This window comes from Rhinoderma darwinii, chromosome 12 (assembly GCF_050947455.1).
Source record: "Rhinoderma darwinii isolate aRhiDar2 chromosome 12, aRhiDar2.hap1, whole genome shotgun sequence".
Classification (NCBI taxonomy): Eukaryota; Metazoa; Chordata; class Amphibia; order Anura; family Rhinodermatidae; genus Rhinoderma; species Rhinoderma darwinii.
Genome location: NC_134698.1, coordinates 4,715,491 through 4,733,109, shown reverse-complemented (window position 1 = coordinate 4,733,109; position 17,619 = coordinate 4,715,491). Strand labels below are relative to the sequence as shown.

General features: G+C 42.2%; 2 protein-coding genes and 1 long non-coding RNA gene across 4 annotated transcripts in view; 2 read left to right on the top strand and 1 right to left on the bottom strand.

Moving 5' to 3' along the window:
* Nucleotides 1-17,619, top strand: part of LOC142665025 (Fc receptor-like protein 5) — a 57,751-nt gene that overhangs the window by 29,627 nt on the left and 10,505 nt on the right. The window contains exon 10 of the mRNA XM_075844559.1: nt 7,659-7,937. Within this exon, the coding sequence (XP_075700674.1) occupies nt 7,659-7,937 (279 nt within the window). The remainder of the gene's footprint in view (nt 1-7,658; nt 7,938-17,619) is intronic.
* On the top strand, nt 4-3,704 carry LOC142665145 (Fc receptor-like protein 5). Its single transcript, XM_075844713.1, has 3 exons — nt 4-797; nt 2,432-2,713; nt 3,556-3,704. Exons 1-3 carry the CDS (start codon nt 362-364, stop codon nt 3,687-3,689), a joined length of 852 nt encoding a protein of 283 aa, XP_075700828.1. The 5' UTR covers nt 4-361; the 3' UTR covers nt 3,690-3,704.
* On the bottom strand, nt 3,543-16,112 carry LOC142665146 (uncharacterized). 2 transcript variants are annotated; one of them, XR_012851440.1, is made up of 4 exons: nt 16,000-16,112; nt 15,819-15,890; nt 5,175-5,400; nt 3,543-3,847 (listed from the first exon to the last, which is right to left on the bottom strand). It is a non-coding gene; the product is annotated as an uncharacterized LOC142665146 (long non-coding RNA). The 2 variants fall into 2 exon arrangements; XR_012851439.1 differs by having other exon boundaries at nt 15,819-16,112.

Here is a 17,619-nt window from a genome sequence, read left to right as displayed (position 1 = left end):
GAAGTTTATTCGTGAGCAAATAAAACTTATTCATTGCCCTGCATCTGCCACCAGGGGGAAATTAAGAGTCGGATGGATTAATAATTGACCTTAAAGGGGTATTCCTATCTTAGACATTTGTGGCATATCCACAGGATATGCCATAAATGTCTGATAGATGGGGTTATAGCTCTGGGACCCACATTGATTCCGTGAACAGGGGACCTGTTTGACTTGTGCGGTGGCCAGGCATGCGCCCTGCCACTCCAAGCTCACTCAATGGGACTGATGGAGATAGCCAGACGCTGTATTCCGTTATCTCCGTCAGTCCATAGAGCTGAATGGAGTGGCAGGGCACGTGCCCGACCACCGTTCCATTCAAATGGGGGACACGTGTCTCCCGATCGGTGGAGGTTTTAGCAATCAGAGCTTATCCCCTATCCTGTGTATTAGGGACAAGTGTTGTTCGTGGGTAAACCCCTTTAATTTTTTATGCTGTGAGCTGCGTGTAATAGGCTCTAATCTCTTATTAGGTCCTTTTTTTTTATTTTCAGACTTTGTAATCCTGCAGGCTCCCCCCTCTGTTTATGAAGGAGACTCCATTCATCTTAGATGTCACACTTATCCTGGAAATGCTAAAGAAATCAGAGGTGTCACATTCTACAAGGACGACAAGGTCTTACAATCATCACTCAAAAATTCAGATTTACGTATCAATAGTGTTTCGATGAATGACACGGGCAGATACAAATGTGAAAAGAAATTCTATTATACTCCCGCCGAAATGTATTCAGATGAAACATTTATCTCTGTGAACGGTAAATTACATTCAGTTGTTACATTTCAGCTTCTCAGATAGGTTTATAGAGTTAATTGCATGCTGTCCTACTTAAAGGGATCATCTTCAAGAAGAATTGAGATTATATTTAAACTCCACCCACAACTACAGACCATGCCCCCTTAACGACAGCCAAAAAGTCCCCATGAACAGTGCCATTAGAGTGCCCCTCATGAACCGTGCCATCAGAGAGCTCCCATAAATAGTGCCTTCTGGGTGCCTCAATAAACAGTGCTATTAAAGAGTCCCCATAAATAATGCCAGTAGAGCATCCCCGTAAACAGTGCCATCAGAGAGAATCCCATAAACGGTACAATGAGAGAACCCCCATAAACAGCGCTATCAGAGAGCCCCCATAAAAGTGGCAACAGTTTGCCTACATAAACGGTACAATCAAAGAGCTCTCCATAAACCATACCTTCAGAGAGAATCCCATAAAGAGTGCCCCCCAATAAACAATCGTGCCCGAAGTGTCCAACATAAGTGGCGATAGCATAGTAGTACAAAACTCTGTTTAATTTTTCTAATACATATATATTAGGGCTTGGAACTCTTTTTTTTTTTCAGATACAGAGCTCCAAGTCCCTTGCTTAAATGATAAAATTCTAGTTGTCTCCAGCTGCCACCGAATATAGATTTTACACTGAACTCAACAGCAGCAATATAAATGTTCCTTATATACTTCAAGTTACCCTAATGGCGGCTGTAAGCAACCTCTGACGGAAACTTGCCTGCTCTTTCTTGAGTCTAGGAGATTTCCCCTATTTCTGAAGTATTCTGGACAATCCGGAAGAGTAGGCATGTAGGTGGCATGTATATTTAGGGTTCCAAATTAGTGTAGAGGAAGGGAAAACCAAGGTTGGCACAGCCCTGCTCGATGGAAGATCAAATGGAAGAAGTACTTGAGTCTGACGTGTTATGATTCAAAGCAGGACTGCTGCTAATAAATTTCTGTTATTTCTGTGTTTGGGAGTTGCTAGGCAATGCCTTTGGTCTATGTCTGGATTTGGTAATCATTTAGCGCATTTTCTGGCATGTGCTAATGGTGTTTGAGTTCTTGTCTAGTGTTTGCTTGTACTGTGGGACCTGTTGGTTCTCTGAGAGATCTAGTTTTTGCCTAGTGGTCTTATGTGTATCCTAGGATCAGTAGTTCCACTGGTTTGTTTGCCTTTCTTGTGCATTTGGTCTGCTGCCAAGCAGTTATCTTACCCTGCTGTGGGATAGGGTCAGGGAGTGCTGTTAATTCTTGTCCTATTCATCTGACAACTGCTTGCATGGTATTCATCTGCCATCCACTCCATTTGTACATAGTCTCCATCTTCTACTACCATCGGTGATTGGTTCTGCTCGTCCACTAGTGAGTTATTGATGCGTGCTTCACCCATGTGATAGCGATTGTCTGGTGTTGCGGTCTTGAGCACCACCAGCGTCGAAAACTGATGATGGCCCTAATGTATTGCCTTTTAGACAAAGTACTTGACTCGAATACTTCTAAATGTAATGGAGTGTTAGCTAGATAATGTTGTGTAACTTATAGTCACCTCCGTAAGATGTCTGATGGAGCAAAGGGACATCTTTTACTTAAAAAAAGTCACGTTTTCTTCTCTCTTGCAGAACTTTTTTCTTTTCCTCGAGTTACCGTGACTATGAATCCAAAAACAGAAGGGGATCCCATGACCCTGACCTGTGACACAAGTCTTAGTCCTCACAGTTGGGGTACAAAGCTAGAGTTTTCATTCTTTAAAGATGGGCAGAGTATTCAGGAGTTTGGTTCATCTAATATGTTTGTCGCTCAGTATGCTCGACTGGAGGATTCAGGGAATTATACTTGTGAAGTAAGATCTTCAACCAGCAGTGTGTGGAAGAGGAGCAACATGATTTACATTCAGATATACAGTAAGTAAAGAAGAGTAGACAAAGTCTTTCGTCTATATTGTATGGGTGGAGGTCATAATGAGATTATAAAGCAAAGTAGTAAATGTGTACTTGGGGAACTTCATGGCCCCATGAGACGTATAGCTGTATGAAACCAGATATAATGAACTTCAGACTGTAAATGGGGGCTGATATTGACCATTTGTCTATACAGACACTAGATATTCCTGGTTCGAGAGTGATATTTATGAAGGTGTTCAGTGTGGAAACTAATGTCGTCACCACTATACACTGGTAAAGGGGTAACTTTAGCTCCCTCTTCTAGATAAATGGATGGTGCCGATGAACCTTCAAGACCAGTTTCCATCATAACTTTGACTTTCACCCTCTTGCACAACCATCCACCACTAGTACCCACTTTCATATGTCATGTAGCATGCCAGGACGAAAAGGGCCTATGTCCTTACTCTTTTACAGTAGGGATTTTTTTGTAGTTCTTTACCTTTTTTTACCTTTTTTTTATTTATATTTGACTTCTTGTAACTGTTTCTTTCCTCTTTAGCTTAGACAACATAGATTATTTAGAAGATGATCAATAACTTGATGACCTTAGACAGGACCTTTTTGTTGGTGGATCCTACTCATGTTTTGCAACCTGTCCAAAACATCTGTCTGGCAGCCACTTGTCTCCCCTCCTTCATAAAAATAACATGCAGCTTGGCATACTTGGTTATGTGGACGATGGGGAAGATAACCATCCATTTAGGAGAAAACTTATGTCTTACGTTTATGGCTTTAGTGAAGACAAGATTGTGGTTCGAGCTTAATGAAGAAAATCTTATATCTTCATATTTTATTTCTAGGTCGAAAGCAGAACGGACAAGTTCACAGAGATTACACCAATTCAAATATAATGAGGCTGATATTGTCTGGAATTATATTCATTATTGGTGCCATTATATCATGCCATCACTGGAAGAGTCAGGACGCTCCATAATCATAATAAAATGTAGTAAAGAAGAACCGAGTCCTTGTCTTCTATATGTGTATGTATAATAAATATGTACTTGAGTTATCACGAGAATCCGTTTTGTGGACAAAAGTTCCCAAGATCATGGTCCCAGATGTTTTTCAGGAGCTCAGCCAAAACGTGTCCTAGATGGGGGTTCAGAAGCCATATTAAGGGGGAAAAATATTGGCACACTTCGCATGCCATGGCAAATTGTTCAGTATTGGTGTGAAATTTGTCAAACTAGATATGTTACCAGATCCAATCTTGCTTCATAGATACACTAACATAGAGCATACATACAGGAACAGAACCAAGCCTAGATTCTAGATAATGTACCAAGCCTAGAGGATAGATACTGTATCAAACCAAGCCTAGATCCTAAAACCCCGTATCCAAGCAAGCCCAAAGTATAGAAACTGTACCAAACCAAGCCTAGAGGATAGATACTGTAACAAACCAAGCCTAGATTATAGATGATGTACTAAACCAAGCCTAGAGATTAAATAATGTGCCAAAGCAAGCCTAGATTATTGATACTGTACTAAAGTAAGCCTAGAGGATAGATACTTTCCCAAACTAAGCCTAGAGGCTAGAAACTGCAAAACCAAACCTAGAGGACAGATACTGTACTAAACCAAGCCTAAAGGATAAATACTGTACCAAACCAATCCTACAGGAAAAATACTGTACCAAACCAATCCTACAGGATAAATACTGTACTATACCAAGCCTACAGGAAAAATACTGTACCAAACCAAGCCTAGAGTATAGATAATGTACCAAAGCAAGCCTACATTAGATACTGTCCCAAGTCAAGTCTAGAGAAAATATACTGTTTTAAACCAAGCCTAGAGCATACATACTGTAGCAAACCAAGCCTTGAGCATACATACTGTACCAAACCAAGCCTTGAAGACAAATACTGTACCAAGCCTAGAGGATATATTCTGTACCAAACCCAAGCCTAGAGAATACATACTGTACCAAGCCTAGAGGGTAGATACTGTACCAAGCCTAGAGGGTAGATACTGTACCAAGCCTAGAGGGTAGATACTGTACCAAGCCTAGAGGGTAGATACTGTACCAAGCTTAGGGGATAGAGGCAGCAGCTTTTTAAACCAAATTTGCAGAACCAAGTATTAGAGGCACATATTGAAGCTCCTTAGCACCAATGCAAAATCTATAACAAGTGTCATCCATAATACTGATGTCTTCTTGTGTTGCAGAGGGGCCTTTGGGAGTCCTCGTGCACCCAAAGAGCTATGATATGCCATCAGAGTTGATGGGGTCTGACCACTGTGTTCATTAGAACGAAGTAGCAGTGGAACGGTGCATTCCTAGCACCACTGCCACTACATTCTTGCGAAGCCACAAAAACTTCCCTTTACCCACCGCCCTCGGTCTACGAACACAACCACTTTTTTATCCATATTACCATACTTTATTTAAGTATGTGTCATCTCCACTGACCTGTACTAAGAGTCTTTCCTTACAACTGCTTCTGGCTACATTGATGGAGCCTACTTGCCCTGTTCTCTTCATGGGTGGTGCTTTCTTGCCCTGTTCTCTTCATTGGTGGTGCCTTCTTGCCCTGTTCTCCATGGGAGGAGCCTCCTTGCCATGTTCTCTTCATGGGAGGAGGATTCCTGTACTCTTCGTGGGTGGAGCATTTCCTGCTCTCTTCTCTTCCACGCCCCTATTTAAATTATTGTCTGTGATCACAATAGTTATATCTGTAAGATCTACATTGAAGCAGAAAGTGATGTCCTTATGTTGACAGGTACAGACAGGATGACGTTATTTTGGACAGAAGAGTACATCACACAGGAAAAAGACTGCAATCATGTTACATGACTTAATTTTATCTGCAACATAAGTGAAATGTTGCTGTGTCACTAGGATTGGTAATCATTAAGCCCCCTTAGTGGTTATTATTAAAGGGGTTTTCTCATAATGATCATTTATCACCTATCCACAGTGTAGGTGATCAATGTCTGATTGGTGGGGGTCCGACTGCTGGGACCCCACCGATCCCAAGAACGGTGGTCCTTGAGTGCCCTATGTGAATGGAGCGGGACCGCTCGACTATCCCCAACAACCCCATAGAAAGTGAATGGAGCGGTGACAGAGCACGCGCAATTTCACTTCATTCACATAGGTTGCTCAGGGACCCCTCTTCTCAGGATCGGTGTAGGTCCCACCAGTAAGACCCCCACTGATCAGGCATTTATCACCTATCCTGTGGATATGCGATCAATATGAGAAAACCATTTGAACTTTTCCAAAGACCCTGAACAGAATGTCAATCTGACATGAAGATTTATACCCCATTCAGGGTCTGTGGGTGTCAATGCCGGTTGGCGCTGTAATAGCTGCCATTAGTGGTTCTAACCTGCGTTCGAGACCAAAATAATTTGAAAATAAAATATTGAAAGACTCCTTACGTGAGGACATCTCAGGGACTGATCTCTCTTTGTCATTGCTGGATTTTGGGGTAAATTATCTTTAAATTAGAGCATCACAATGGGTAGCAACGCAATATGGAAACTGCGGCAGAGTGCCTGTACTGGAGCACCAACACGAACCATACAAGTGACAACTGGAAAACATAGGACAGTAAAAGAGGTAGTGCACCGTGTGCGGCTGGTTGTGTACATGACTCACTGCACTTTTTGTCACGTTTTTGGATATAAAAAGAATATTCCTCATCTCTCTGCTTTCGCTTTAAGACAAGGAAACAGTTTCTCACTTACCCATCTCCGGAGCCAACATGTCCAGCATGTCACTGCTGCTCGTTATTTGTAAGTACTGCACTCGTTTTTTGTTATATATTTTTTACTCCGGGTGGACTGACAATATCCGGGGGGGGGGGAGGGGGGGGCTCAATATGGTAACGTTGATATGAAGGTGCTCAGGGACGGGTTATTTAGACACCGTTAACTCTATTATGTGTTTATGGTAATATTGTGTGGGCACCGTATAGTAGTTGTGTATTTTGTGTTCACTGTATAGTAATATTGTTTAGGCACTGTATAGTAGTGTTTTTTGGCTACTGTTAGCACTATTATATGTTTACTGTGTGGTAATATTGTATGGGTACCATATAGACTATAGTAATTTTTTGCTCTATTATGTGTTCACTGTATGGTAATATCGTTTAGGTACTGTATAGTTGTGTTTTTTGGTTACTATGGTCTCTATTATTTGTTCGCTGTATGGTAATATTGTGTTGGAACTGTACAGTTGTGTTTTTTTGGTTACTTTTGGCTCTATTATGTTCACTGTGTGGTAATATTGTGTGGGCACTGTATAGTCATATTTTTTTGTTCTATGTGTTCACTGTATGGTAATATTGTTTAGGTACTGTATAGTTGTGTTTTTTGGTTACTATGGTCTCTATTATGTGTTCGCTGTATGGTAATATTGTGTGGGCACTGTATAGTTGTGTTTTTTGGTTACTGTTGGCTCTATTATGTTCACTGTGTGGTAATATTGTGTGGGCACTGTATAGTTGTGTTTTTTGGTTACTGTTGGCTCTATTATGTTCACCGTGTGGTAATATTGTGTGGGCACTGTATAGTCATATTTTTTTGTTCTATGTTCACTGTATGGTAATATTGTGTGGGCACTGTATAGTTGTGTTTTTTGGTTACTGTTGGCTCTATTAGGTGTTCACCATATGACAATATTGTTTAGGCACTGTAGAGTAATGTTTTTTTGGTTACTATTGGCTCTATTATGTGTGGCACTATTGTGTAGGCACTATTGTGTAGCCACTGTTTTATAAAGTATATTGTATTATATACTGTATAGTACTGGGCAGTATCATGCTGATCTTACATTCCGACCTCTGCTACTTGTCTTCCCTTTCCGATCTCCACTTCTCCTGTCTATTTTTACTGTTTATCTAATTTTTCACACAATCTTATTAAAAAATGTTATGGTTTCCTCCAGAGCTTTTCTCTACTTCAAAAATAAAAGTCTATCCAGATCCAGTAGTAGAAGGAGATGTCATGACCCTGACGTGTGACACGGGCCTCAGCACAGACAGAAGGACCACAGATCTACAGTTTACCTTCTACAGAAACGGGAGGAAGATTCAGGGACCCAGTTCATCTAAACTATATAAAGTTCAGTCCATTCAGAAGAACAATTCTGGAGATTATACGTGTGAAGTTTCTACAAGAAATGGTGTGAAGAAACTAAGTCAGGAGCAACATATTCCAGTCCAAGGTGAATTCAAAACCAACTACCACCCTAATTATTTCTGATATAATTTATTTTCTTCCAGTAAGACTAGGATGGTAAGAGCATCATCGCCATCTAGTAGAGAAAACTTGTACACAAGAATGCTTGGAATTGAACCATCATATTAAAAAGCTTGTATGAGGTTAAAAAAACATGGCTGCTTTCTTTCAGTAACAGCGCCATTCTTGTCCATAGGCTTGGTTTGGTATTGCAGTTTGAATCCGCTGAGCAGCGGTACCATACACAGCCCCTAGACAAGGGTATTGGAAAGAAAGCCATGTTTTTTCCCCCCAGAAACAGCGCTTCTGTTGTCCATAGGATGGGTCCGGTATTGCAACTCATCTCCATTCACTTGGTTGGGGATAAGCTACAATATTAGACATAGACCATAGACAAAAAAAAAAAACTATTTCGGAAAAAGAAGCGGATCTGCTCTTCTGTTCTTGGACATTCCCTTTAAGATGAATTGGGGGAAATATGTCACTAAAAAGTCAGGGCACTTTCTATAATCGGGAACTAGTAGTGGTAACAGATTTAGGACTTACTTTAAATTTTTCATCGGTCGCTCCTGCTATAACGGTGGGTTTTTGAGAATATACACAAGTAACAAAGCACTAGACATCTGCAAAAGTAGAAATGATTTTCCATAAGGAACAAATCTCACTTTGCACCATCTGCTGAGTGTATATTTTTACACAGTACCTGTGGGGTCAAAATGCTCACTACACCTCTAGATGAATGCCTTAAGGGGTGTAGTTTTTAAAATGGGGTCACTTCTCTGGGGCTTCAACTGTACTGGTACCTCTGGGGCTCTGCAAATGCGACATGGCACCCGAAAAAAAACAATCCAGCAAAGTCTGGACTCCAAAGAAGGCATAGCACTCCTTCACTTCTGAGCCCTCCCATGGGCCCAAACGGCAGTTTATCACCACAAATTGGGTATTGCTGCACTCAGGACAAAATGGGCTATTTTATTCCTTGTGAAAATAAGAAATTTTGAGGCAAAACTATATATTGGAATTTTTTTTTTTAAATTCACAGCCCAATTCAAATAAGTTCTGTGAAAAAACTGTGGGGTCAAAATGGCTATAACACCCATAAATGAATTTCTTGAGGGGTGTAGTTTCCAAAATGGGGTCACTTTTGGGGGCTTTCTACAATTTTTGCACCACAAGACCTCTTCATACCTGGCATGCTGCTTCTTTGCTTCGGAGGCTGATGTTTTAGTCCACGAGCCACGTTTGCCACACGTGGGACATTTCTAAAAACTACAAAATCTGGACAATAGATATTTAGTAGTGCTTCTCTGGTAAAACTTTCTGTGTTACAGAAAAGAATGGATTAAAATTACATTTCTGCAAGAAAAATGAAATTTGCAAATTTCACCTCCACTTTACTTTAATTCCTGTGAAAAAATGGGGTGTCTTTATGGGGGTTTATAATACAGAGCCCCCTCAAAGCCACTTCAGAACTGAACTGGTACCTAAAAAAGAAAAGGCGTTTGAAATGTTTATGAAATTAAGTTTTCAAAATTTTCTCTAGATTTTGCTATTTTTCACAAATAAACACTCAATGTATCAACCAAATTTTACCACTAACATAAAGCCCAATGTGTCACGAGAAAACATTCTCAGAAGCGCTTGGATAGGTAAAAGCATTCCAAAGTTATTACCACATAAAGTGAAATATATCAGATTTGAAAAATCGGCTCTGAGCCTTAAGGCCAAAACTAGGGTTTGAAATAAACTTTATTTAATTGTATTGAATGATTTTTTTTTTGTTCCACTAGGGGACGGTCACAATGCGATCTCCTGATCACTGATGTAATACTTTGGTGTACTTCGTGTAGAGTAAACCTCACAGGCCGTCTAATAGGATGTTACTCAGTCACCGGCTATTAGGCGCACAGTCATATCAGGCCACGCGATCACAATCACAACACGTTAGAATACAGGAAGCGGGCCCTTCCTGTGACGTATATGTACATGAAAATGTGTTAACAGGTTGAAGGAAAACTCCAAGTTCTATGTGACACGTTCTTTAGTGCGCCAAGTTGTCGGCAATTGAAAGCCAATGGCAACTGTTGCACCGTTACGCCGTCTTCGTTGTCAGACAGACGTCTTCTTCTCCTTTCCCATATTGCCAGATCTCGGCCGGTTAATCCAAAACACAAGTGCCACATATAGTGGGGGAAATACAACACAACCACAATCATACCTCCCAACTTTCAAGTATCGCAAAGAGGGACAACCGATGTGTCGCACATAGCAGCAATTTTTTTCCTTTTAAGCCACGCCTCTAATCCTGCCCAATCTCTGCCCATACACACCTGGTCCAGCCCACACAGTATCCTGCTCCCATAGCTCCTCCCACACAGTATAATGCTGTTTAGCTGCCCCACATAGTATAATGACCTCTAGATGTCACCATACAGTATATTGCCACCATAACTGACCCATACAATATAATGCCCCATCGCTGCCCCCATAACTGACCCATACAGTGTCATGCCCCCATCGCTGTCCCCATCCAGTATAATTCCCCTATCACTGCCCCCATACAGTTTAATCCCCCCTATCACTGCTCCCAAACAGTATAATGCCCCCTTGTCTGCCACAATACACTATAATGCCCCCACAGCTGCCCTTATGCAGTATAATGGGACTGTTCACAATGGTCGTGTGAACAGCTGCATTGAAATACATGAATGTAGTTCACATGTTTTGTATAAAACGGGCTGTGCAGGAAATGACGCTAAGGACTTGACAAAGCGCAGGATTAAACAAAACGTGCGCAGGCCATTTTTTCCACATCCTATAGACCAAGATCATTGAAATAAAGGCATCTTTGCCGTATCGGTGACTTCCACGGCAATCATTCTATCACATATATTTTTTCTTGCTTTTGTGCTGTTCTATTGCTGCAGAATCAATTATCCAGTGTTGCCGTGGAGAAACTCCGTCCATGTGCAACGTCTTTTTGTCAGGATTGAGCGGTGCAGCAATTTTCTCCGCCTACTCACGGGTACAAGAATTGATGCTGAATCATCTACAGAGCGGTGTCCATCCAATGGCAATAGCATATTGCATGACGTGTGGCCGGCTCACTCAATAAATGGCTGAATCTCCAGGGATCAGGGATATGGCGCTTCCACATCGCCTTCCAAAACCCATACTAACGCAGATCTAGCAGTGTTGGAGGGAACCTCGGAGATCCGCATCTTCACTGAACACCCTTCGAGAGGCCCTGTTTAAAAACCGCGGCAAATAATGGCCGAAAGTGACTCCCAATGATTTAAAGAAAGGTCGAAAAACGCGTAAAAAATTGCGGCAAAACAACGTGTCAAAAAATGCTTAAAAAATCGCATTTATTTCCGTCTCCCATTGATTTCAATGGGGTTTTTGAGGCGGAAAATTCCTCAAGATAGGGCGTCGCTTCTTTTTAAATGTTCGTGGCCCTATCTTTCCGCCTCAAAATCAATGGGAGACGGAAATAAATGCTGTTTTTGTGACGCATTTTTCGGCAAAAAACGCTCGTGGTGATTCAATTTTATAGGTAAAAAAGAAAAGCGGCAAAAAAAACGCGTCAACAAAACGCGACAAAAAACGTGTGTGGTGCAAAACCACTTAAAAAAACGTACTGATTTTTCCAGGCCGAATTTTCTGCCTGCAAAAAACTCAGTGTAAACAGGGCCTTAATAATCCTGGTACTGAAGTGAACCTCGCAGTTCGGGAATGTGCGGATTATTTGGCTACACTCTAAATGTCATCAATACCAAAATATACATCCTATTACCAGATGGTGTGATAGCTCACAGGGCAGCTGCTCTGCTTCTCAAGCTGAGGACCTGGGTTCAAATCTCATGCAGTCACTTCATCACCTGTAGAAGAAGCCCCACTGCTCAGATTTAAAATATGTGTACAAAATGGTACATTTTTCTATAAGCCACCGTTTCCACTCCAGGCAGCTGCACTATACATACGTGGATTCGAAGGAGCCGGCCCCAGGATTCGAACCGTGGTCTCCAGCTTCACTACAGGTCCACTTGCCGCTCTACCCTCTGAGCCAGCTCCAGCCATATACATATTATAGTACGTTTCGTAATGTCATCATGGAGAAATAGGAAAACGGTTTTGAGCGGATCCGACCCTCGTGGCCAAAAAAAAGGAGAATCTGCACAGAATGTGACGAAACAAACGAAATAGCAGCAGATAGGGCTAGAACCCATGACTTCCACATACCATGCAAGCCGCTGCACATACCACTGACCCACAGCCAGATCTGGAATCCATAGCTGTTTTTTCTAATTATCAGTCTAAAATAATGGAAAAGTTACACAAAGAAGAATAGAAATGTCTAAGACAGATACAGGGAAGAAAAAAGAAGATTGAGAGAAGAAAAAAAAATATATATACTGAGACCAGCCTTCTCCAACTCAGCCCAGGACTTCAGATGTTCCTGCAACTAAGACTTTTCATACGTCATAAAACAACCTCCTAGAGCAGATAATGCCGAGTATTTATAATATTGCGGCCGACACGTGAGGAGCTCATCGTTGTCAATCCTAACATGGAGAAACTATATCGAGGAGCCAACATCAAGTTCAACCATGGGCATCACCCGAGTCGTCCGACTTCTTACCAACAGTAAATAGTCAATACTGTAAGCAAGATTAATACAGTTTAAGAAAAATTGTAGTCCAAATTTTCCAACCATTGGCCCGCGCCTCATGACCAACCCTCTGAGCCCTGGCCACCTATGCCACTTGCCACCACAGTCACCTTTGCCATCTCCACTTCAGCCTCCTTGGCCACCATGGTAACCTCTGCGACCTCCTCAATGTGATAATTATTAATAAGATCATAAAGTACACTGATGGGGCTAGAACTCCAGGTTCTTACAAGTCTTATCTTGTTTCCCTATACCCTGGACCAGATTGTGTATTTCTCACAAAGCACTATAACATACCAGCAGCAGGACTAGAACCTGGAGCTACACGATGGCAAAGTATGACTCACTGGGCCAACACTAAGCGCCACCGCGTTTGCTAGAATCAATAGCAAATACAGATGAATACAATCTATCAAGAGGGGGAAATGGGATAAGAAGCAAAAACTCCAACACACGTCAGGCTTCATCTCCGCAGGGCCACCCTGAATCTTACAGTCGTCCCAATCAATTTCAGTTTTCAAGCTACTCCCTGAACAAACTACCGAAATCTGAGTTTGTAGAAAATTTCTTCTTAGGTCTTCTTGACTTTGGTCTACTAAAACATTGCGAAAGCATCAATAGAAGCTCTCAACATCATAAAAGACCACAGGGAGATTTGAACCAGGCGCTTCTGCACCACAACACCAACTACAAACCTCCAAACCCCTGAACCAACATGGCACCTAGTGTCGTATTCCAGTATATTCCAAACCTAGACATGGACATGAAAAGAAAACTGTAGGACTTCAATCTTCCGGGACCGTCCCACTGAATCTGGGACAGTTGGGAGGTATGCCACTCACTCGAGTGAATACGATTCCCCCATCTTACATACCGCGTAAGAAAATATTTTTCCATCTCTGTATTTCACAGCCATCAGTTGCGAGCTGCACAGAGACTCGGACTCTTCCCTCTTTAGTGACTCTGGGAAGCCCGTCCTGTTTTTTCTTATTGTCCCACAAGACGTTATATCCTTCTCATACAAGTGGTAGATCAGCCAGATACTTGTATATCAGTTGTGGACATAGAGATGATAGCGGTGCCTTATTAGTGGGCTTATTAGATCCAGAACAACTTTCCCATTAGCGCCCACATAGGACGGGCCACCAAGGGATCCAACTGGCCATCTTTTCCTTCATACATCCTAAATACATAAGTGTAGCCGATGCCACTATCACTTAACATCTACATCTTGGCACCAGATCGGGATGGTTTTCTGGGGTTGTTCTGTCTATATGACTGTCGGCCGGTGACGTGGATCAAGGATTCATCCTCTGCGGTATTTTTCTTTGGAGAATAAATTTATGAACGTTTTCCAGTAAGGGGTGAGATAAGGGGCCGAGGCTTATAGATCCGTCTCATCTAGTTTATTCGTCTCTGCCACAAATGGAAAAATCAAATCAAAATATGTTATCGTGACCCGGCGATCATAGAGGAAAATGTCATGTGATGAATGGAATGTGTAGACCAATAGGAGGTCAGCTCAGCTTTTTTTGGTCTTTCCCATGTTGAAGGTTAGGACAAGGATTTTTTTTATTTCTGGCACATTAGTCGCTTACAATATTGGGGTCTTACATAACAGGAGGTTGGAACGTGTGACAAGAATTGATGGACATATATATTTATCTGATGTACAATCTGCTCAGTAATAAAATCCACTGGGGATACATTTTCGGTTTGCACATTAATGCCGCCTGTGTTGTAAACTGGGGGCATGTTTGGTGGATTATTTGCGGGGTTAAACTGGATTTATTATGTGTGATGGGGCACATGGTGTGGGACGCTGACTATAATATAGCCAGCATTTGTAGCCCCACATTACTTGTTCATGACCTGTATTCCAACTGTGGTTACGTGGTTGTCACAATCAGAGTCCCTGGAGCTCGCAGTTATTGTGTTGCTGCCGTGAATGGGTTAATACCCAGAACCTGATTCTTCCATACTGTCCTCGCTGGACAAAAAAAAAAGCGTATGTCTCCTCTGCACCGTAATGTCTGCACAACATTTTATGTCAAAAGATACAAACACCCAAAAGATGCAAAGCAAAATATCCATAATAACCCCCATAATATAAATCATACATGACTGCAAGGTAACATGGAGAAACGAAGAGCAGACGAAGCTCCTTATTACAATAACTAAATTCCTACTCTAAGCTGCTGATCCAGAACAAGGCAAAAACCCTGCACACTTTTTGGCCAATTTGTGCACTAGGGAAAAATTCCTTGTTGACCACGAAAAACGGCGATCAGTCCGAGAACCCAGGATCAGAGCTGTACGTGCAACTAACTAAATACTCATCATTGACCGCTATGACGTCGTCCAATCCCAGATGTTCTCCACGATGTCCCGGTATCATGCGGGTTGCTCCTCCACTGATCGGACCCTGGAGGTCCCAGCACGACTATAGTCATCTCTGCTGGAGAAAGAAATGTCACAGGAGTCGCCGGCCGCATTATAACCGCTCCTTTATGTGGCAGAAAACAATGGGCCGACCCCAGGAGGACCGGGATCAGGACTGTGGACTGGAGACATTTCTGACACAATCTACTTGTTAGGGTATGTGCACACACACTAATTACGTCCGTAATTGACGGACGTATTTCGGACGCAAGTCCCGGACCGAACACAGTGCAGGGAGCCGGGCTCCTCGCATCATACTTATGTACGATGCTAGGAGTCCCTGCCTCGCTGCAGGACAACTGTCCCGTACTGTAATCATGTTTTCAGTACGGGACAGTTGTCCTGCAGCGAGGCAGGGACTCCTAGCATCGTACATAACTATGATGCTAGGAGCCCGGCTCCCTGCACTGTGTTCGGTCCGGGACTTGCGGCCGAAATACGTCCGTCAATTACGGACGTAATTAGCGTGTGTGCACATACCCTTAGGCTCACAATTGACGCCCTCCCTCTTTGGGTTTTTTGTCCTCCCCCCCCCCCCCCCACTAGGCCACATTTTACATGTAATTACCCCGTTACATACGATTATGATGGCTCTCCCGGTTCTTGTCCTCATCTCCAGCCGCCCGTCCAGATCTCCTCCCAGCAGGAAAATAATAATGACTATATTTGCTTCGTTAATGTGGACCATAATGTATAACAATCCCCCATCTCCTACATTTTTGGATACAATGATGGTATATAGTATGTGCGCACCTTCCATGTGTGGAGATTGCTGGTATAATGGCGGCAGATTGTTCTCCACTGTCTTCTTATTGGCTCCACAACCTGTAAGTAAATGAGAGAACCTCCTATTACCGGGTGTACAGGCCACAGCCCCGGTGATGATTTTGTACTTGGCTTTGCCATGCGTCTCGTCCATGAAGTTCTCTGTTACCAGTATCCGGATTCCGTCTGGTGACGTCACAAACACCGGAAGTTTCCACCATTCCCTATAAGATCCTCATGGTGGAGTCTCCGGTATCTGTGTCTCGTCATCTTCATCTCCTGGACTGAGAAGTTGTCCCCGGAACCCCAGGTTTATTGTGACATCATGCAGTAGGTGACAATGGCCTCCTGTACATTTTTTTTCTTTTTTTTTTTGAATGTTAAAATATAAACTTTATTAATATGATATGCTAAATACACAGTCATACAGGTCATCATTACACATTGTACATTCTCTGATGATGTCATATGTGAGGTCACAGTTCATACTGGTCATCATTGCACATTGTACATTCTCTGATGATGTCATATGTGAGGTCACAGTTCATACTGGTCATCATTACACATTGTACATTCTCTGATGATGTCATATGTGAGGTCACAGTTCATACTGGTCATCATTGCACATTGTACATTCTCTGATGATGTCATATGTGAGGTCACAGTTCATACTGGTCATCATTACACATTGTACATTCTCTGATGATGTCATACGTGAGGTCACCGTGCTCATTGGTCAGCATTGCCGTCTTAACCCCTTAACGACCAGACATTCTTTTTCATTGACATAGAAATATGGTGGTTTTCTTTTCTTTTTTTGCAGAACGAGTTGAATTTTCTTAATGACACATTTTTGGGTGGATACAATATATTGATTAACTTTTTTTTTTGTTTTTGAGGGGGAATTAAAAAAAAAAAACAGCTATGGCAGTATTGTTTTTTGCGTTTTAAATTTACGCCATTCACTATGCGTTGTAAATAATAATGTTACCTTGATTCTATGGGTCGGTCTATTTACGGCGATATAAAAAAATCTTGACATATTTGTTACTAGAATAACAGTTTTTGCATCGCGACTTTTAATAGGCATACACGGGGATACGTCACCCCAACCCCCTTGGGCAGAGCGCTACCTGAAGCTCCTGACGTCACATATATGTACAGTATTATTAGGAGCTTCCTGACCTTTAACATATACCTGTGACTGATCCCTTACAGTAGCGTCCGTCACCCATGGGCTCCTATGTAGAAAAAAACGTACACCGCGCATGGAATGGCGTAGTCTATTATGCTATTGTATTCTTAGAAAAAAAAGGAATAGTTTAGGGGGTCTGCTCTGGGGTCTATGTTTGGGGGTCTCATCTGGAAATTATTTTTTTAGGGGGTCTGGTTTGGGTCTATATTTGGGGGGGTCTCATCTGGAAACTATTAGTTTAGGGGGTTTGGTCTGGGGTAAATATTTGGGGGTGGGTCTCATGTGAAAAAATATTAGTTTAGGGGGTCTCGTCTTGAGTCTGTTTTGGGGGTCTCATCTGGAAACTATTAGTTTAGGGGGTCTGGTCAGGGGTCTATATTTGGGGGGTCTCATCTGGAAACTATTAGTTTAGGGGGTCTGGGGTCTATATTTGGGGGGATCTCATCTGGAAACTATTAGTTTAGGGGGTTTGGTCTGGGGTCAATATTTGGGGGTGGGTCTCATGTGAAAAAATATTAGTTTAGGGGGTCTCGTCTTGAGTCTGTTTTGGGGGTCTCATCTGGAAACTATTAGTTTAGGGGGTCTGGTCAGGGG